Source organism: Typopeltis vanoorti, chromosome 24, assembly GCF_054136105.1.
Source record: "Typopeltis vanoorti isolate ZY-2024b chromosome 24, IOZ_Tvanoo_1.0, whole genome shotgun sequence".
In the NCBI taxonomy this organism is placed as follows: Eukaryota; Metazoa; Arthropoda; class Arachnida; order Uropygi; family Thelyphonidae; genus Typopeltis; species Typopeltis vanoorti.
Genome location: NC_143572.1, coordinates 40280857 through 40302947, shown reverse-complemented (window position 1 = coordinate 40302947; position 22091 = coordinate 40280857). Strand labels below are relative to the sequence as shown.

General features: G+C 34.1%; 1 protein-coding gene across 2 annotated transcripts in view; it reads right to left on the bottom strand.

Moving 5' to 3' along the window:
• Positions 1-22091, bottom strand: part of Cog3 (conserved oligomeric Golgi complex subunit 3) — a 195956-nt gene that overhangs the window by 65081 nt on the left and 108784 nt on the right. For both annotated transcript variants that reach the window (XM_090414006.1, XM_090414005.1), the window contains exons 11-13: positions 7888-8048; positions 2548-2767; positions 2240-2325 (exon numbers count right to left, since the gene is read on the bottom strand). In XM_090414006.1, coding sequence (XP_090270132.1) covers positions 2240-2325; positions 2548-2767; positions 7888-8048 — 467 coding nt within the window. The remainder of the gene's footprint in view (positions 1-2239; positions 2326-2547; positions 2768-7887; positions 8049-22091) is intronic.

Here is a 22091-nt window from a genome sequence, read left to right as displayed (position 1 = left end):
CAACTCTCCGTCTCTACCAATCCACCAACTGCAACTACCTTTATCATCTATCTACCAAAGCCATCTACTGCTGACCACCACCACTAGTATTTTCACAGACAATCACAAACATCCACCATGCCTACGGTGGGATTTGAACCCACAGCCTTTTGGCTGGAGAGCAGATACGCTAACCACTCGACCAACCAGGCCAGCAAAAAATGTTCCTTTAGTCAGCAACTAGACTTGAACTGAAGTCTTCATACCGTGCAGTGCAAACGCCATTTCCACTGAGCAACACACACTCCATGTGTATGATGTAGAAACTACTGATATCGATAATAACAAAAGATGAATTAACAAATTAAAATGTGAGTGAATAATTTAAAAGTTTTTCTAACTCCAATCTTTTTGAGACAATGAAAACTAAAATTAATTATTTTAGCATATTTACATTAAACATTATAACAATTATAGTTTAATCAACATAATATATTAATCATAAATATCATAATGAATTATAAAACCCTAATGGGATGGGATATTATTATTATGTAACACCTCCAAAGACTCATTGAGGGAGGCACCTACTCTAACAACTCTCCGTCTCAACCAATTCACCAACCGCATAATAGCATATTTCATCAGCATCTGGTGTGAAATATTATTTTATTTCTTTTAAATTATAATTTGATTCACTTTTTCTTTTGTTATTGTTAACATCTGAGAGAGAGATCTGCCAATATCTCTTCACAGATAGGATATTTGTTTGCTAATGAAACTGAATTGTTTTAAAAAAAAAAAATTTGTATCTCAACTGAAGGGAAATAACTCTTGAATTTAAATGACGATACATTTAAATGATTGACAATCATCAGTCTAATTTGAGAAAAACTGCAATCTGGTGTTAGTAATAACCAGTCCATGTCCTGAGCAGAAATCCCACAAATATTTGCCATTATTATTAGCTTTGCAGTTTTCTCCAAATTTTCCCAAAATATTTTTGTATGTCTGACAATCATTTCCTACTCTGCTATTTAGATCCCCAACAAGGACCAACTTTTCATTTTTCATTGTGTCAGTTGCTTTCTCTAAAGCATGAAAAAATTTCTCACTTCTACCTTAGTAGAACCTTCTGTGGAAGCATAGGCACAAATAAGTCTCATTGTCCAGTTCCCCATTCTGATATTTGCCCACATCACTCTACTTGAGACTGACTGCCATTCAAGAAGATTAGCCTCGTATTTAATGTTGAATACTATGGATACTCCTGTTTTTCCTTGATTATCATTGCCTGAATATAACATTTTGTATTTATTGCATAGAAAGATCTCACCAATTTTTGTCTTTTTTTTTGTTTGTTTCAGTCACCCCTATTATGTCGATCTGGTACTTATATAATTCTTCAGCTAGCTCCATTTCTTTGCCATTCAAGCTTCTTATGTTGAAAGTACCAATCTTTAAGTCTGGTGATGTTGAGTTAGGGTGTTTTCAGATTTGTTCCAGTAGCTGACTTTTTGCTGTTCACCCTGGTTTCCTGGCGAAGACAACGGGGGGGGGCTTGTTTAACCAGGTTACGCCCCAGCAGGCATGAAATTTTGTCATGTTGTACCATCATTTTGTATTTTGGTTTAAGCCAATAAGAATACAATTTAGTCGGCTAAATCCCAAATTTCCAGTCCATCCTTGTTCGTTCAGTATCCAGGTAGATACCTAACAGGGTGCCCCATGAAAAGGTGAGGAATGGACATTAGGTCAGAAGCCCTGGTTGGTTCTCCGCATTCCTTTAAAGGCTATGTAGAGGTCTCCTCTCAGTTATATAGCTTTGACTCTTAAGCACCCCAATGAAATATTTTGTGGTTGTATTATGTAAAATGTTTTATCTAGATGCATTAAAAGCTTAGCTAAATGTTTTGGAATGTTGTACATTAAGAATGTTTGGCATCTATAATGGGTTGCAACAAAAAAAAAAAAACTTTGTGAATTTTGGGTACTCCATAAATACTTAAAGAAATACAGGATTTATTCAGTAGGACAAATTTAAAAAACAAAAATTTTTTATTTTTCAAATTTTTTTCTTCCTTAAATAATGATCCTTTTATTTTTTTGTTTACTGATACACTTATTTATTTTTAGATTTTTCTTTCATTCTGAGTAGTTTTCACTGCTTTATTATTTACATCTGAAAGGCAATCATAAAAAAAATAAAAAGTTAATCATGATTCACTCTTTCTCTCTCTTACATTTCTTTACTACTTACATCAAGACAGCGATAAAGTTTAGAAAGGCAAACTAATGTTCTTCTTACAGTAGGGTACCACATTCCATGAAGATCTGCGGGTGAATCTGAATTAAAATAAAATTCTTCATTAAAATACATACTGGGTTAATTAATACAAACTGCATTCAACTCACCACAATTACACTTTACATTTAACTCCAATCACATTCAACAACTCAGTTATACATGCCAGTACAAAAAAAAGTTACATGCTCTATTAAAGAATCTGGTAGAGATAAAACTCAATAATTTTTCTTTATAATATAGTAATATTACAAATTACTCACAGTTCAACGTTCTTGGTTTCAATGTAGAGACAGATTCTGATAAGGAAGGAAGATGCTGAGAGTCATTATCTACAGAAGCTTCTTCACCAGAAAATGGTATAGTCGAAACATTATTCTCTACATTTTCGGTCTGTGTTACTTCGCAATCTGAATTTTCTATCCTTCCTGATCCAGTAATATTCAGCTGACTAGTTCCAAGAGCCAAACCTTCAGCAATACTCTAAAAGAAAAAGAAAATGATGAGTTAATATTTACATGCTTTCCAATGCATTAAGTATTTGTATCAGTATACTAATACTAAAACATATATTAATCAAACTGAGGATTTAAAAGAACATCAGACTTTATTATTAGTTTTATATCATACAATACTGTTTAATCTGTTTCTGTTTAATCAAAGGTCAGAAAATATAAATTAATAGTTTCGACTCTGAACTAAACAAACTAAAATTATATTCAATTTTTTTTATTAACATTAATCAAAGTTTATGTAGACAGTTACTAGCTTGAGGCTAAGTGGGTAAGACCTGAAAGATTCATTTTGTTGGTAAGGACCACTGATGAATTCAACTGTGGTATGAATACTCAGGTGTCTTTAGGTGGTAGATGATTTTCATCAAGTTGTGCAATATCACATGCCTTACTCCATGGAGACAAGAAGCAGCACAAAGAAACCATGTTTAGTCTTTCAGAACAGAGTTCTCTTATTTAACTCTTCATTCACACATAGTAATAATGTGTTACAGGTTTTCGACTTCTGCCTTAAACTCACCATTCATGCATGCATGAATGGCGAGTTTAAGGAGAAAAAGAAATTATACAGAGAGAGAGAGAGAGTTTCAATACATAAAAGCAAATGAATTTGTATGATTTCTGTATGCGAGTTGTAAAATAATCTTTTACAGGATGGGATAAATTACACATGAGCCTACAACATATTACCATGAATCATGTACGTTTATTACAACCTCAAGGTTGTAATAAATGTTGAGCAGAAAACACATATCAAGAAAGATTCATTACATAAAAAATAGACAATAATGAACAGTGGTTGTACATATTTGTTGCATAGTATAAGGAGGAGTAAATCCATCTGACCAAGTATGTTTGATGAAATATGCCTAGATGTGGCATAAATCAAGTATGCATTCATCAAAGACACATTATGTAAAACATGTAATTTGAGATTTTATTTCCAAGTCATCTAAAAAAAAAATTCTCATTCTATTTTTGGAAATCATCTACAGTAAAAAGCACAGAGCTTTATGCAAGACTTTCATTAAAAAAAAGTGAAACGTCATAACAGAGAAATTTGGATTTTAAAATTTGATTATTTAAAAAAATAAAGCATGATAATGTGTGTTTTTGTACATAATGTTTTCAATGGCCATACTGAAGGGAAAGGTAAGAACATGCTAAATGTCAATAGTAAACTGTTTAACACTAACATTCAAAAAAAAAACATAAATAAATAAAATTTATATATATATATATATATATATATATATATATATATATATATATATATATATATAATTGTTGCAATGATTACCTGTACTCTCCTAACTGAATTTGAAGATGAAGATATAATTATAAAATCACAGGCTTGTCATGTAAATAAATATCCTCAACTGGCACAAAAATCAATTGACTATATCCATGTCACATATTAAGATTTTTCATGAAAACAAAAGGTTTTTGAACTTTCTAAAAAAAATATTGAAACCAACATCCCAGAAATGTTCTAAATTTGCATAAAATGAGCTTGCTTAATGCAGAAAGATCAAGTGAGAGGTCAAGCAAGCTGCCACCATTTCATCCAGACTGTGTGTGCAACATACACAGTCTGGTATGAAGGCATTAAATGGCCAGCAACAGAACTGTGACAAAAAATATCAAAAGAAACACAGTCATAATTATGTTTCAATAGCAGGGCAGAAAATGTCATTACAAATCTGAAATGTTGAAAGCAGGTAGATCAGAACTAAAATACTTAAATAGTGAGATGCAGTCAAATTTCACTATAGCAAACTCTTAGGGAGAAGAGCAACAGTTTCTTGTAGTGGGAGATTTGATATAGTGAATTTCCTTTAGCAGAATACTAATGTTTATGCTTTGGATGGAACTAACTGTAGTAGAATTTTTTTCACTTGGTTACAAATGAAATTATACTTGCTGTGAAATTATATTCTTGTTTAATCATACAAACAAAGTTTGTATGTGAAGTATCTTCATGAATAGGCTACTTATATATATATATATATATAAAGGCAACATGCTGACTTCATATCAGTTGTCTTAGTATTCTATAATCCTATATATTCCTTTCCTATATGTGTACCACTATGAATTATGGGAAGGACCACTACCCAGACAGGTTTCAACCTTTATTGGGGTATCATGAGTGGGGGCCAGACCCAGAAAGGTTGAATTAATGCAGAAGTCATATATTACCTACATGCAATAGCAAAAAAAAAGGTGTCAACTTATTATTTAAACACTCTGGATCAGAGACAGTTGTAGAAAGAATATAATTTCTTGGCAAGTAAAATTTACTTTGTAACCAAGTGAAAAAACTTTCTAGAACTATCAGTTTTTTCTACAACTACACTGGTCAAAACCAGTCTAGGTAGTGGCCATTCCCATAATGCATAGTCTAAAAGGAAGTCTGCTTGGCATTATAGGATACTAAGGCAAATGATGTGAAGCCACTAGTCATAAAATCTTCCGCTCCAAAATTTTTGTAGTCATTAAAAATTATTTTCTACATAAGTAATTTTTATTTGTATTATTCATATTATGTTTGCTACTTATGTCTCATCTTTTTCACATAGTCATAACTGAACATTACCAAGGCTACATCTGATGAAATTGGTACAACCCTTGAGTAGTACACCAGAAAATAATGATAAATGAAAGGACACTCATCTGGTTGTGATTTCAAGTGATGCAGAAGAATACTTATTATTGGTATTCCATTACTGTTTGACAGTTAATGGAAAATGGTTGAAAAGAAGAGGATATGGGGAAAGAGAGATTAGGAAAAGCTAAAAAAAAAAGAGAGCAGCAATGAAATGAAGCGAATTAATTGTAGATTGCAAAACTCAGTAAAAGGAGATGAATGTTCTATTTCTGTGACATCTTGAATTTGCAGTCAGTAAAGAAAAAAGGGGTAACAACCATGTCATAACTCTTTAATGGAGATTGAACACCAGAGGAAGTGTAAAACACACACACACAAAATACATACCTAACCATGTAATATTCATTACACATCATCTGGGTAAATACAATCATGTACAAACAATTATAAACACTTATCTACATATATGTGTACATACAAATATATAGAAATAGTTGACAATCACTAAAGCAAACATTTTGGGGACTACGGAAAGTTTCTTATAGTGCATACTTTGCTACAGTGAATTTCTTTTATAGTAGTACTGTGCCTATTGGACTTTGTCAAGACTTTTTTTGTATGCTTGCATAACAAAATAGCTAATGCTTATATCTAATGTATATTATATACTATAGGAATGCATACATAAACAATTATTTTTCCAATAAGCTGAAAGAGAAGGCTGCAATTGGGCAAACTCTTCGTGTTTCATCTCAAGAAATCCCTCATTAATCTTACACCTATGAATATCTTCTAGTATGGAAGATATGTACATAACATCCTTATTATAGACATAATTAGATACTATTTATGAATTGCATACACAGGATTCATCATGGGAGGTTATTACATAATCCATCATCTGTACTATAGTATCATATACAGCAATTCTGTCTTAAATGAGTGTGTATATGTTCGCTGGCTAGTTTGTGGAAAGAAAACCTTTCTGGAGGAAAAAAATCCTGCTACCTCCATATGAGACTCACTAACTCATCTACAACAGAAAAAGCCCATATACAGATGTTTTGTGATGAAATCCAGGTCTTTTCTAGCTGAAGGGTCTGGTCATTTTTACAAATGCACTATGGATGCGATTTAATATTATACTTGAGAAGACTATATATTCTTGATTTCATCCATATTTTATCCCAGAATAAGTAAAAAAAGAATATGTTGCATGTGAAGTATCTTCACATCATGCAAATAACTATATAGCCAATTACATTAATAATGAGAACAGCTCAACTTTACTAGCTGCCTTAGGTATCCCATAATGTATAGCCTATCTCTTTAGTTGTTTTGTAAAGCTTAGGCCAGTGGTTCTTAACCTTTTAGTAGTCACGGCCCCCTAAGCATCCTAAAATATTTTCATAGCCCCCTAGTTTGTAGTAACATAATAAAAATTAAACTTTAAAAAAAAAATAAAATAAAAAATTAGTGGTTTTACTTACTGATTATAATGATTACAAAAAAAAAAAAAGAAAAAATCCGCAAACAGAAATCAACTTTACTTAAATATTACTGTAAAAACTTTAGGAAATTTATTTGATTCAGGTAATCAGATAATGTTCTTTGTTTGCTCATTTTATAATAGGTAAATTTTAAGAGATAACAAATCAGTATTATAGCACTGAAAGTTTTGAAAAGTAATTGCACTCAAGTAGCACTTAACAACGCTAAGTTCTATGAATCCGTACTAGTATTGTTTAAAACTTCAAAGAATCACTTCTATCACATGTTCACGCATCCAGTAGGCAAATGTCATGCCTTGCAGTGTTACCAGCAGCAAAAAGTCGACTTCTGGTGCCACCACAAAAGAAACTACTGCATTAAACTGCATAATTCAGATTACTAATGCAAAACGATACAAGTTTGAAACAAAGTAAAATAAAGAGCAAAAAATAATTATTTTAAGAGAGTTCAAAATTTTAAAAACTAGAAATGTTCTATATCTGTGGCCCCCCTAGGGGGCCATGGCCCACTGGTTAAGAATCACTGGCTTAGGCTATAGAAATACTGAAGCTCATTTGTTAGCAGAAGTCATATTTATCAAATACAAGTAGAAAAATATGTATTACCATATTTTTACCACATGCTGGATTTGAAATGGTTATAGAAGTTTTTTCTCACTGATTCAGATAGTATATTATATATCACTTAAAAGAAATAATTGTTTCTGTCTATATTTTGTCCATGTAAGTAAACAAAAGTTTTGCACATTAAGTATCTTCAAAATTAGTTATTTGAATTTCATTACATGACTCTTCTTTATGTGACATTATGGAAGAGCATGGGACTTCTCATCTTGTAAGGTTACCCTATTCAATAATTGTTTAAAAGAGATTTTAAAAATATCCAATGCTGAAAAATTAACTACACAAAAATTGACTTAAAAATTATTACAAGGAAAACAAGGAGTTTAATAATGACATACACACCTCCATCATTTCCAGTTTGTCTGGATATGCAAGATCTCCTGGAGCAGGAACATAGTTTAATATGTCTGTCTGAATGTATATATGAGCTCTGTACACAAGCCTTTCTTGGACATCTTGTAGCATCTGCACAATTATTTTTTCAAATGCATGCAATTCAGTGGCTGAAACAAACAACAAAAAAAAACCTTTTTTATAATATGTACTAAATTCAGGAAACAGTATATATATTTTTGCAAAGCTATATATGTGATAAAGTTACACATACATGCAGAGAGGAAGTAATTATGTCATTCTGTCGTGGTTTAGGTCTTCCTGCTCAAACTTAATACAATAATGCTTTGATGCAAAATTGCATTTCAAAAATCTCCAAGCCATTTCATAAAATGGCTTGGAGTTTTTTATTTATTATTTTTTAAATTCAAACATATTTTAATGTATAAATGAGATAACTATAACAGCAAAACTGAAATAAAAGGCTCTTTTTGTGTGTGTGCAAACACATCAAAGGTTACTGCACCAGAACATAGGTCACAGCAGTACATGTGGTAATTGGTTTGTAGAAAAATCACAAACACCCATGCCCTTGGCTGGATTCAAATCTGCAGACTCTTGGCTGGAGAGCAGATATGCCAACCACTCGAACAACCAGGGTGGTGTGTGAGTGTGTGTGTGTGTTGTCTAAAGATGAATTTACAATAGGCAAGCAAAATGGCAGTGCCCTAACAGACCATTTCAGCGCTGCTAGAATGTCAGGGGGGGGGGAGAACAAAATGGTTCCATTTCAATAAATGACTGAAATTTCAAATTGTAGACCAATTTTCAGGAGTGGTGGTTAAGGTAAGTTTTGGAACAATGGTTAAGGGCAGAATTCAGTAATAGGTAGAATATGAGATGACATAATAATCTATATAGGATAGTATGGCTTTGTGAAAGGAGAGTAGGGTAAGGAAAATGGCTACATCATGATATTGCTGAATTTGTTTGAGGAATATCCAACTGTTTGCTGATGATGTTGATAAACTGGAGAACATCAATAGTTAATAAATGCAGTGTACAGATCCTGCAGGATGATATAAATACATTGGTAGTCTAGGACAAAGAGTAATGAGTGCCAACTCAATTATGTCAAAGTGTAAAGTTATAAACTTTGGAATGAAAAAAACAACAACAACCTACAGGCTGTGTATTAAATAGTTGGTGAAATGCAAGAAATTGATAAGACTAGGGTTAGGAATAATGATGGACAGAGAGTTGAAGTTGAGGACAATATAACAAAAGCCAAAAAATTAGCTCAAAGGATCACTTGGATATTAAGAAACAGAGACAAGCAGGGATAAAAAAGTAACTATCCCTCTTTATAAGGTTTTGATATGAGCACAGGATTACTGTGCCCAGATTTAGTCACTTGGGGTTTTGGAGGATGTGGAGAGGATTCAGATGTGAGCAATTGAGGTGGTTACTAGCAATGTTCCCTTTAATTTTTGCTGGCCCATATGTACATGAAAAACATTTTGTGCATAAGTTTCCAGTCTCACTCAGTGTGCACCAATGTACTATTTTCACATTAATGTTGCCTCTTTTCCATCTAAATTAATTTGCTTAAATCCATGTAGCTACAAATATCTATCACCATTTGCATGAAGCCAGGTGAATGTACAGTCTAGACCCTTGTTCTTCAACCTGTGGTCCATGGACCAGTGCCGGTCTGCAGAAATTGGGGGTAAATTACCAAAAATTTATCCCCAATCATGTAGCAGTGACATGATTCGGGCGAGCAGGACACTGCACATGACAATGCAGTGCCCGAAATATAGGCAAAGTGCACAGCTGTTGAATGGCAGTATTGCGTCAGCCTCGCCTGTTGACAACACATTTGCAAAAATTCTTATTTTATCGTGCTTGTCCATAGTGTTTTCTAATATTGTGTTGTGGTATTTCGGAAAACAAGTTATTTCTTCCGTAAAATTTGAAACCCTACAAAATGGAGACAAAAAAAGTCAAACAGCAAAAACCATATTCAGGAGAAAAGTGGTGATGGTACTGAAAGTATGCCAAGTACTAGTTCTTCAAGTTTAGAAGAAACAAAGAAAAAGAAATATGTTGATACTTCATAATGTGCAATACAAACCAAAAAAAAAGGAAACTTTGATAGGCGTTTCGACAAGGACTATTTAAAGCTTGGTTTTATTGTTATTTTATTGGTATTTTATTTGAACCATCTATCAAGAATCCAACACTTTGTAGTGAACTATTGAAGATGCTTCATCAATGTTTATAAGCTTGACTTTCTAAATTTTTTTGTTTTGGTAATGTTTTTCCAGTGCAGATATGTAAACATTTTTATTCTTTCACAATGTTGATACTGTTGAAGAGGACAAAGAAGACTTTTTAAACATACTTCAACATTTTTGCATCAATGTTTTAACTCACAATAATTTCAACTTTTTTGTGAACTGACACACACTTTTTTTTAGTAGACATGTTTCAGATGGAAGGGTTCATTTTTAACTAGTTTTACAGTCGTGGTAGTGTTTGGATAAAGCGAGGAAGGAAGGCTGGAGGCTAGACACTGGAGAGGTAAGTAATAAGTGAATGATTCCCAAGGACAACATTAACTAGCCCATAATATAATGCAGGTGGTCATAATAGCTAAGTCACTCCCTTCATTGTTGTCTAGTCCAAGAAGTACCTGAGCAATTAAGAATATCTGCATAGTTACCAAAATATGTACAGTATAATCCATGTAGTGCACTTGCTATAAAAGCAAGCAATTGTATAGGGATATGCGTAAATTAAAACCCTTATGGCTTTCTGCTCATTACAGCAGTGATCTCATTATTTCCGTGTGCTAATTACAAGTTGAACTATGTGTATATGTGTGTGTGTATACACACACAAAATTGAACTTGTTAAAATGTTTGAATTTGATGATATATCACCAAATCTTCATTTACCAATATTCCCTTGATGGGGCTCCCGCTGGCTACCAAGCGCATCCCCTAGGTAGCGGACGGACTACCATCTGTGGATATCAGGGAAGCTCTGAATATATTGAATAAGGAGCCGTGGACCAGTGGTTTTGGGACTGGCAATTCCATGTGAAAATATTGCTATTCATCAACCCACAGTGGGCCAAGAGTGGTGAATTGTGGCCCAATCTTCCAAGATGAATCAAACAGAAATAAAATGGTCCTCATTCTCTGGAGGCCAGATTGTTGCTACCTATAGCAGCAGGTAGTTAAACATGAAGGCAGAGGGTACTAAGAATCCCCGAGTAACGAAATCACGCTGCCACTGAAAACTAAACCTTGTAACTTTAAACTGCAGGACTCTGAGCAGTGAAGCATGGCTAACTGAATAACTGAAGAGCTAAAGCGACTAAAACGGGACATTCTCGGACTGCATGAAGTTAGACATAATGGTGAAGAAATTCTTCAATTAAAAAATAGACATAATGTATTACAGAGGCCAAGATAAGGAAAGAATCAGTGGAGCTGAATTCATGATTAACAAAAAATTGAAGAACAACATAATAGAATTTGACAGTATATCTGATCAAATAGCAAGTGTTGTTCAAATCTCAAAAATATACACTTTTAAGATCATCCAAGTTTATGCACCAACAATAAGTCATACTGATGAAGAAATCTAAGAATTCTATTATGATGTATCCCAACTTGACAATAAAGGAAAACATCATTTCAGAATTGTAATGGGAAACTTTAATGCTAGAACTGGTATACAGCAATCAGATGAAAGCTCAATGGGAAATTTTGGATATGGCACAAGAGATGATAGAGGAGCAAGGTTAACAGAATTTGCAGGAAAAAAAAACCTGTAAAGAACCTTTGGAAAAGTCCAAATGGAAAAACTAGTGAAATTGACTCCTTAGCAATAAGAAAAGCATCTTTCAAGACTGTTCTGTTATACACAACTTCAACATTGGAAGTGACCATTGATAGCATGCAGTAAGATTCAAATAAATTGCCAAAAAGAAAGAAAAAAAATATTTTGAAGATTAAAGCAAAACATAGATGTACACAAACTCAACATTAAAAAAAGATATATTCCAACATGAACTAACTAAACAATAGATTTAAAAATCTTATTATAGATGACAATGCTATTCCATCAGAAAGTAATGACATTATTACCCATAACCTTTTACAATACTCACTTGAAATAGCTGTTACCAGAGAACAGAAACAAGACAAAATTTCTGAAGAAACAAAACAGTTTATTAAGAAACAAAGAGAAATGAAACAATCAAATAACTTACTGAATAAAAACTGAATACACTGAACTGTGCATAACGATCAGAAAACATACCATGGAAGAAATAAGTAAAATTCAATTGTAAATTCATATAACAAACAATTGAAAACAACTATAGTCTCAAAAAAGCCAAACAGCAATTGATGCACAGCAATAAACAGATGGTTGCAGTCAAACTACAAGATGGGACCATAACCAGAGAGATATGCTACAGCAAAAAGAATTTTACTCAGTATTATATCAGGATGACGAATTAAATGAAGAAGAAGACAACCACATTTTAGCTGAAGTACATAGATTCTATCAGAAGAAGTTATGTGGAGCATCCAAAGCTTGCAAAATGGAAAAGCTGCAGATAAGGATGAAGTTATGGCTAAACTTCTAAAAGCAGGTGGAGAAATGATCTACAAAACCTTAGCAAAACTATTTACCTTATGTCTGAAGAAAAACGACATACCAAGAACATGGAAGAAGGCTACCCTAATTCTGATACATAAAAAAGATGAAGTAGAAGACTTGAACTACTGACTCATCAAGTCTACTATCAGTGGTTTACAAAGTGTTTACAAAAGTCTTGGTTCATAGGCTTTGTACAACTCTAGACCTAGCACAACCAAAAGAACAGGTAGGCTTTTGAGGTGGCTTTAGTATAATGGACCATATTCAAGTTGTACAACAGATTATCAAATAGTGTAATGAATATCAGTTACCATTATATCTTGGTTTTATTGATTATGAGAAAGCTTTTGATTCACTTAAAACTTGTGCAATACTTAAAGCATTATGAAACCAACAAGTGGAGGAGCCATATTTCAGGACCATCAAATCAGCACACATCAATGCCACAGCAGCAATTCATTTCAATGGAAACATCTCTACTGTGGAAATACAGAGAGGTATAAGAGAGGGTGACAATATCTCCAAAATTATTCACAGCATGCCTAGAAGAAATATTCAAACTTCTTGATTGGAAAGGGAAAGGTCTGAAGATAAATGGAAGATATTTAAGCCATTTACACTTTGCAGATGATAGTTATATCTTTACTTCAACTGCACATGAATTACAGATTTGTATCCATGAACTCCAAATTGCTAGCAAAACAGCTGGCCTAAAGAAGACCCAAGTTATGTTCAGTAGCTATGTCCATCCAGAAATAATAAAAATCAATAATGATGAAATTAAACAATTAGATCATTACATATACTTAGGACAAGAGATGCTTTGGTGGAGAGCATTTGGAAAATTATATTCAACTACCATTATGCTTGAAGAGAAAAGTTTTTAACCAATGTATTCTTCCTATATTGACATATGGCTGTGAAACATGGACAAAAAATGCAAAGGAAATTTAAAATTAAGAACAACACAATTTAGTATGGAAAGAAGTATGCTTGGTATCACAAGATTGGATCACAAAAGGAATATGTGGATAAGAAATAAAACCAGTCTCTGACATCATAGAAAGAGTATAGCTATAAATATTTCCATGGAAAATGTTCATCTGAAATAGCATTAATAATTCCCCCACTCTGTACTAAGCCCATTGGAACACATACAGCTGCTGCCAAACATCCTTTCACAGTACACCTTGAAATCCACAGAATCAGTTTCTTTTCCTCCTCCTTCATCCCTGCTATTGCTGTACTGTGGAACAGTCTTCCCCCGATGTATTTCCCAAGGAATACAATATACAGGCTTTTAAATCGAATCAACAAGTTTCTCCTTCCCCAGCCCACTACCCACATATGGTACTAAAGTACCGTTGACCAGCCAACCTCTCTAAAAGGAGCCAACATAAAAAAGCATCTGAAGTGGCAATAGGCTGGGCATATTCAAAGACAAGAACAATGATGGACAAAAGAAGTACTGGATTGGATTCCAAAGGAGGAAAAATGACCATGATGCCAAGCTAAATCACAGTGGATTGATGATATCATCAGATTTGCAGGAGTGACATGGGAAAGGAAAGCCATGGACAGACAGTTTTGGAGTAATCTTGGAAAGGCCTTCATCCAGCAGTGGATTGATAATGGCTAATGATGACGATTCCTTGATGAAGAAAGTATGGTTGCTGTATTATCTAAATAACAGTTTGCCCATGTTACCGTGTGCTATATGTTTGCAATCTTTTATGGGTAGTATTCTTATAATACACATATCCATATCCAAACTCCTACTACTATTTTGAAGCTATTTGTGGAGAAAACATTCTTTCATTAAAAAAAAAAAAAAAAAAACAACTATGAAGCAAGCACAAACATCAAATCTCTATTAACTAATGTTCCCATGAAGAAATTTTGGATTATCTAACTGATCTATTACCTTTGGATGCTACAGCTATGTTATGTCACTATGGCATACTATTGTTTTTAAATGGTATGATCAGATGTTTTAAGAAGATTATGACCTTGGTATAGATAGCCCCCAGGTTGCATCTTTTGGCAACTTGTTATGGAATGGTCTGGACAGATAGCAATGGTGAAGCCTGATAAATAGGATTGATATATTGATAACAGGGGTGCTTAAGGGTCAGAGCTGTATAACTGAGAGGAGACCTCCACATAGCCTTTAAAGGAATGCGGAGAACCAACCAGGGCTTCTGACCTAATGTCCAATCCTTACCTTCTCGTGGTGCACCCTGTTGAGTATCTACTTTGATACTGAACGAAGGATGGGCTGGCAATTTGGGATTTAGCCGACCAAACTGTATTCTTATTGGTTAAACCAAAATAAAAAATGATGGTACAATATGACAAAATTTCATGCCGGCTGGGGCGTCACCCGGTTAAACAAGGCCCCCCCCCCATTGTTTTCACCTGGGAACCAGGGCGAACAGCGAAAAGTCAGCTACTGGAACAAATATGAAAACAAACCCCAACTCAACATCACCAGAGTTAAAGATCGGTACTATCAACATAAGAAGCCTGAATGGCAAAGAAATGGAGCTAGCTGAGGAATCAGATAAGTACCAGATCGACATAATAGGGGTGACTGAAACAAAAAAGACCAAAACTGGTGAGATCTTTCTGAGCAATAAATACAAAATGTTATATTCAGGCAATGACAATCAAGGAAAAGAAGGAGTAGCCATAGTATTCAACACAAAATATGAGGCTAATCTTCTTGAATGGCAGTCAGTCTCAAGTAGAGTAATGTGGGCAAATATGAGAATGGGCAACTGGACAATGAGACTGATTTGTGATTATGGTCGCACAGAAGGTTCTACTAAGGTAGAAGTGGAGGAATTTTTTGACGCTCTAGAAAAAGCAACTGACACAATAAAAAAGGAAAAGTTGGTCCTTGTTGGGGATCTAAATAGCAGAGTAGGAAATGATTGTGAGACATACAAAAATATTTTGGGAAAATTTGGAGAAAAGAGCAAAGCTAATAATAATGGCAAATATCTGTTGGATTTCTGCTCAGGACATGGACTGGTTATTACTAACACCATGTTCCAACATAAAAATGTGCACAAATTCACATGGAGAGAAGAGGCTAGGAATAAGAAAAGTCTCATTGACTATGTTATTGTTAAAAGTGATGTTTTCTCCCTGGTGCAGGACACCAGAGTGTACAGAGGATTTGAAATTGGAAGTGATCACTATTTAGTCTTGAAGAGGATAAAATTGAATTTTATATTGAAAAGAATGACAAGTAAGAAAGTTTTAAAGCGAATAAAAGTTGAGCAGCTCTCAGATATTAACTGTAGACTAAAATACAGAAAGATTATTGAAAAGAAAATGAAAGAGTTTGAGAACAGCAACCAAACCTTGGAGATTCAGTGGCAAACTCTGAAGAAAACATTGATTGATTCTGCCAGAGAGGCATGTGGTGAGGTTGTGTGCAAGGATAAAAAAAATCAGAACTCCCTGGTGGACACAGGAAGTTAAAGAGGCAGTGAAGGAAAAGAAGAAAGCATATCAAAAGTTCCTGTCAAATAAGTCAGCTTTTACTCTTACAGAATACAGAGCCAAATGTAAGAAAGCTAAACAGTGTGTAAATCTAGCTAAACAAAAGTCATGGGAGAACTTTGGCAAGAATATAGAAAATAAATATCAAGCAGGTGGCAAAATATTCTGGAGGTTGTTGAAGAAGCTTAGGAATGGAGGAAAGAGTGCTGTAAAAGGAGTTAGAGATGATAAAGGTGACAGGAAAATAGGAGAAAAAGATATCCTTGAAGTATGGAGTAATTACTTTGAAAAACTGCTAAATGAAACAAGCAGTGATGACAGCACAGTGATAAAAAACACTGACCAGGCATGCAGTCAGGAATACATATCCATACTTGAAGTAGAAAAAGCCATCAAAGGCTTGAAATGTGGAAAGGCAACAGGAGTAGATGATATTCGACCAGAAATGCTGAAGTATAGTGGTATAAAAGTCTTACAGTGGCTGCACTGCATAGTTCAGAAAGCCTGGACAGAGGGATGAATTCCCGATGATTGGAGTAGAGCTCTCATAGTACCCATATATAAAAAGGGAAATAAAACCGAATGTGAGAATTACAGAGGTATTTCCCTACTGAGTGTTCCTGGCAAGATCTATGCAAGTATACTTGAGAAATGGTTGAGAAGAATTGTGGAAGAAAAGCTTGGTGAAGAACAAGCTGGATTCAGGCCAAATAGAGGCTGTCAGGATCAGATCTTCACTTTATGACAAATAGTCGAGAAAGCATGGGAATATAACAAAGATCTGTATTTCAGTTTTGCCGATTTGGAAAAGGCATATGACAAGGTGCCAAGAGAGAAGCTATTCAATACGCTGCAGTTATATGGTGTCAATGGGGCATTATATCAAGCAATACTTAGTCTTTATTTGAGTTGTAAGTCAGCAGTTAGAATTGAAGGAAGTACAGGATATGGTTTAATGTTAAATCTGGTGTGAGACAAGGATGTACATTATCCCCTCTGTTATTCATTATCTATATGGATCACATTATGAAGGAAAGTGGTATTAAACATGATATCAAAATTGGAGATGTTAATGTCAGCTCTTTGCTTTATGCGGATGATGTTATACTTCTAAATAAATCCGCTACAAGTCTGCAAGATTCTCTGACTAAATTGAATAACTGTTCTAATTGATATGGTATGAAGGGCAGCAATAAAAAGACAAAGACAATGAAAATAGGCAGAATCATTGAAAATGTCAACTGTGTTGTGAATAGAGAACCTGTGGAACAAGTAAAACATTTCAGCTACTTAGGCACGATTTTTACTGAAGATGGTAAATTAAATATAGAAATAGACAACAGAATCAGCAAAGCTGGTATGGTGGGAAGTCAATTGAATAAATTCATATGGAATAAGAGAGAAATTAGTCGGAACACTAAATTAGCTGAATACAAGACAGTGTTCAAACCAGTTTTAACTTACGGATCTGAGAGCTGGGTCAGAAGTAAAACACTTGACCAAAGACTAGAGACCACAGATATGAGAGTCCTGAGAAAGATTATAGGCGTTAACAGATGGCATCAATGGCAATATCATATTAAAAACGAGGATATTAGGAAAGAACTTGACATTGTCAGCATCCAGGAATGCGTTAGCAGAGCTAATCTCAGGTGGTATGGTCACTTAAACAGAATGGGTGAGGAAAGATTAGCAAATCAAGTGTTCTCTGCCAGGTTGGCAGGAAAACGACCCAGAGGAAGACCAAGATATAGGTGGATTGATACGGTACAAAGTGCCTTAGACGATAGAAATATAAGATCTGATAATGTTGGAGTCTTGACAAGTAACAGACTGATTTGGAGGAAAATTGTAGATAGGAAGTTAGTAATGATGTAATTTTTTCATGTAGTACTGTAATATCCTGTACACCCCTTGAGGGTACATGGCAGGAATTTGATGATGATGATGATATTGATAACATTCTAAGGTATCTGGAAAGATTCCATGTCCAACTAAGAACCTTTGTACATACCATCCAAACAACATATATGCTTCGAGTTAAGAAAAATGACATGCTACCCTTCATGGATATATTCAAAATCCAAATACGGTTATTTTTTATATCAAGAGAAAAATATTTATAAGCTAGGTCTCGCTATACTTAGAACTAGAAAAATTGTGGAAGAAAAGCTTGGTGAAGAACAAGCTGGATTCAGGCCAAATAGAGGCTGTCAGGATCAGATCTTCACTTTACGACAAATAGTCGAGAAAGCATGGGAATATAACAAAGATCTGTATTTCAGTTTTGTCGATTTGGAAAAGGCATATGACAAGGTGCCAAGAGAGAAGCTATTCAATACGCTGCAGTTATATGGTGTCAATGAGGCATTATATCAAGCAATACTTAGTCTTTATTTGAGTTGTAAGTCAGCAGTTAGAATTGAATGAAGTACAGGATATGGTTTAGTGTTAAATCTGGTGTGAGACAAGGATGTACATTATCCCCTCTGTTATTCATTATCTATATGGATCACATTATGAAGGAAAGTGGTATTAAACATGATATCAAAATTGGAGATGTTAATGTCAGCTCTTTGCTTTATGCAGATGATGTTATACTTCTAAATAAATCCACTACAAGTCTGCAAGATTCTCTGACTAAATTGAATAGCTGTTGTAATAGATATGGTATGAAGGGCAGCAATAAAAAGACAAAGACGATGAAAATAGGTAGAATCATTGAAAATGTCAACTGTGTTGTGAATGGAGAACCTGTGGAACAAGTAAAACATTTCAGCTACTTAGGCACAATTTTTACTGAAGATGGTAAATTAAATATAGAAATAGACAACAGAATCAGCAAAGCTGGTATGGTAGGAAGTCAATTGAATAAATTCATATGGAATAAGAGAGAAATTAGTCGGAACACTAAATTAGCTGAATACAAGACAGTGTTCAAACCAGTTTTAACTTACGGATCTGAGAGCTGGGTCAGAAGTAAAACACTTGACCAAAGACTAGAGACCACAGATATGAGAGTCCTGAGAAAGATTATAGGCGTTAACAGATGGCATCAATGGCAATATCATATTAAAAACGAGGATATTAGGAAAGAACTTGACATTGTCAGCATCCAGGAATGCGTTAGCAGAGCTAATCTCAGGTGGTATGGTCACTTAAACAGAATGGGTGAGGAAAGATTAGCAAATCAAGTGTTCTCTGCCAGGTTGGCAGGAAAACGACCCAGAGGAAGACCAAGATATAGGTGGATTGATACGGTACAAAGTGCCTTAGACGATAGAAATATAAGATCTGATAATGTTGGAGTCTTGACAAGTAACAGACTGATTTGGAGGAAAATTGTAGATAGGAAGTTAGTAATGATGTAATTTTTTCATGTAGTACTGTAATATCCTGTATACCCTCAAGGGGTGTACATGGCAGGAATTTGATGATGATGATGATATTGATAACATTCTAAGGTATCTGGAAAGATTCCATGTCCAACTAAGAACTTTGTACATACCATCCAAACAACATATATGCTTCGAGTTAAGAAAAATGACATGCTACCCTTCATGGATATATTCAAAATCCAAATACGGTTATTTTTTATATCAAGAGAAAAATATTTATAAGCTAGGTCTCGCTATGCTTAGAACTAGAAAGTGAGCATTCTCAATAATACTCTAGCACAGGGTTAAATCTATCACGCAAAACTTTAAACCCTATGTTTGAATTTTGAAAGGTTTACTTTAAAGGGCTCTTCCTCCCCCCAAAAAAAGAAAACAATCTCTGCTTCACACCATCATTGGAAATGGATAACATACTGGCTCTCTAATTAATATTAATAGGGTATAGATGTATGTGACATTAAGTAGCAGATGAATTTCAATGAAAATTGTGGCTACCATCCTGCTTACTATAGTCCTGAAGGAGCTCAAAAAATGTCCACGTTTTGGTGCCCAGAACAAGGTTTCCAGATTATCTAAATCTTAGCCTGTCCATGAAAATTTAATCATGTAGTGCAAAGTACCTTGAACATTCCTAGTGTACATATCAGGAAACTGATGATGATGACGATAGCCCATCCTTGATATTAATACTAATGTACTATAGTTTACAGCCTTTCATGGATGAGATTCACATAAAAACTGTCACATGGAATGTAACAGTTTTTATGTCAAGGGCACAATTTTCCTGTCCTATGCAGGAAAGGTCTCTCAGCTGATTTTCATAATACTTCAGTGGTCGAAGTGACATTCTTTTTTACACTTGGCACACACATGTTCTAAAATTGAATGTGGCTATACTTTACTTTGATCAGACTGACTAGTCATGTAATACATGAAAAAAAAAGGGAAAATCAGATTTCTCCATCAGTGTTTTGGATAAGTTTTATGAAATCAGCTGAGACAGTAAAAAAATTCTTTCTACAATGACTGATTCTCAAATATGATTCTCTTCCTTGACACACTATTCATTAAAAGCAAAAGAAGAAAAAGGCACAGATCAATTAGACTTTAATGAATGCTTAAGCTCAATCTGATCATCTGAGTCCACTGAGGATAAAAGAATATATGGCTTCACTAATTCATGGCTGGCATACAATGTGATTGCCACGTACATAAGAATTTTATCTTCTTTATATGTTTGTATAATATCATGCTAGTGTTTTGGGTTTCTTGCTTTCTTATGTCTTCGAAAATAACAAGTAGCATTTGAGTGTAGAATAACATTATATATTTACAACTGTTAACATATGTACAGAAAAATAGAATTCATTAAAAGACCAATATATTTTCTCCAATGTTGCACGGACATCACCAGAAGGAAAAGAGAACATCCATTAACTACATTCACAACATAAATCACAAGATACGAGTCATGTAGCACATATTCATTAATTTTAAAATTGGAATACAATGAATAGGCATACTAATAATAATAATACAAGGTGGAAAACTTATGTGGAAAATCTCGATATTTCCCTATAAAATTTTTGCCTATATTTAACAGTCATCTTTAGTACACAGATGGAACTACAATTAATAGAAAATTCTAAGTGCCACCATAGCAGCTGAAGTAACAAAAAATAGCCAACATTTTCAATAACTTGGAAAAAATTATATATATATATATATATATATGTAGAAAGTATTTTACCTTGGGTATAATAAATGTTAAAGATACCAAGCTATTTTAAACCTGGTTTTACTCCATTTCCCAAGTAAGCAAACAGACAAATAAGTCAAGTTTGCACCTGCACGTAATGCAAGTCTAGCTGACCCTGCAGGTAGTGCAAGACCAAGGTAACTCATGGTAAAAGTAGAATAAGCTCTGATCACTAATCTTAATATTTACCCATAATGCAAAGCACATCTCCTGGAGGAGATGTGTGATGCTTTGTATTAAAGGCAAGGGGCCACTACCCAGACCGGTTTCGACCTTTATTGAGGTCTCATCAGTGGGAGCTAGGCTAGAAATATCAAGATTTTAGTAATACAGAGCTTATAAGTATTTTAAGGTTGCCCTTGAATTTATATTTATATCTCAGGAGGAGATATAAAGGTAGAAATAAAGAAGATAAATGTGAACTATCAGATCTGTTTAAGTTTGAGGATTGGAGAAAAGTTTCAGTTTTCAATCTGCTAATCTTACCTAACTTTTAATTATATATATTAAGCGTTATTTTCAGTTATCGTTGATAAATTTACTTTAATATTGCGTAGTTTTGTTTGCCTTGCATATCTTAGTGCGTCTGTTTGTGTTTATGGTGTTTATAATTTATAATTTGATAAAATACATTACTAGTAAGTATGGCTCCAGTATGAAGGAAAATGGCGGCCAGTAATGATGGTTCGCCATCTTCTTATAAGAACAGTAATGTAAAGGAGATGATTCAGTGTACTATCTGCGAAATGTACGCTTTGCAGAGTGCAGTTAGATGATAATAAAGGAGTGAATGTGTGTAGAAAATGTAGGGAGAACGAGGAATTGAAGTGTATTTCGGATCGTTATTGTGATATTTTTGT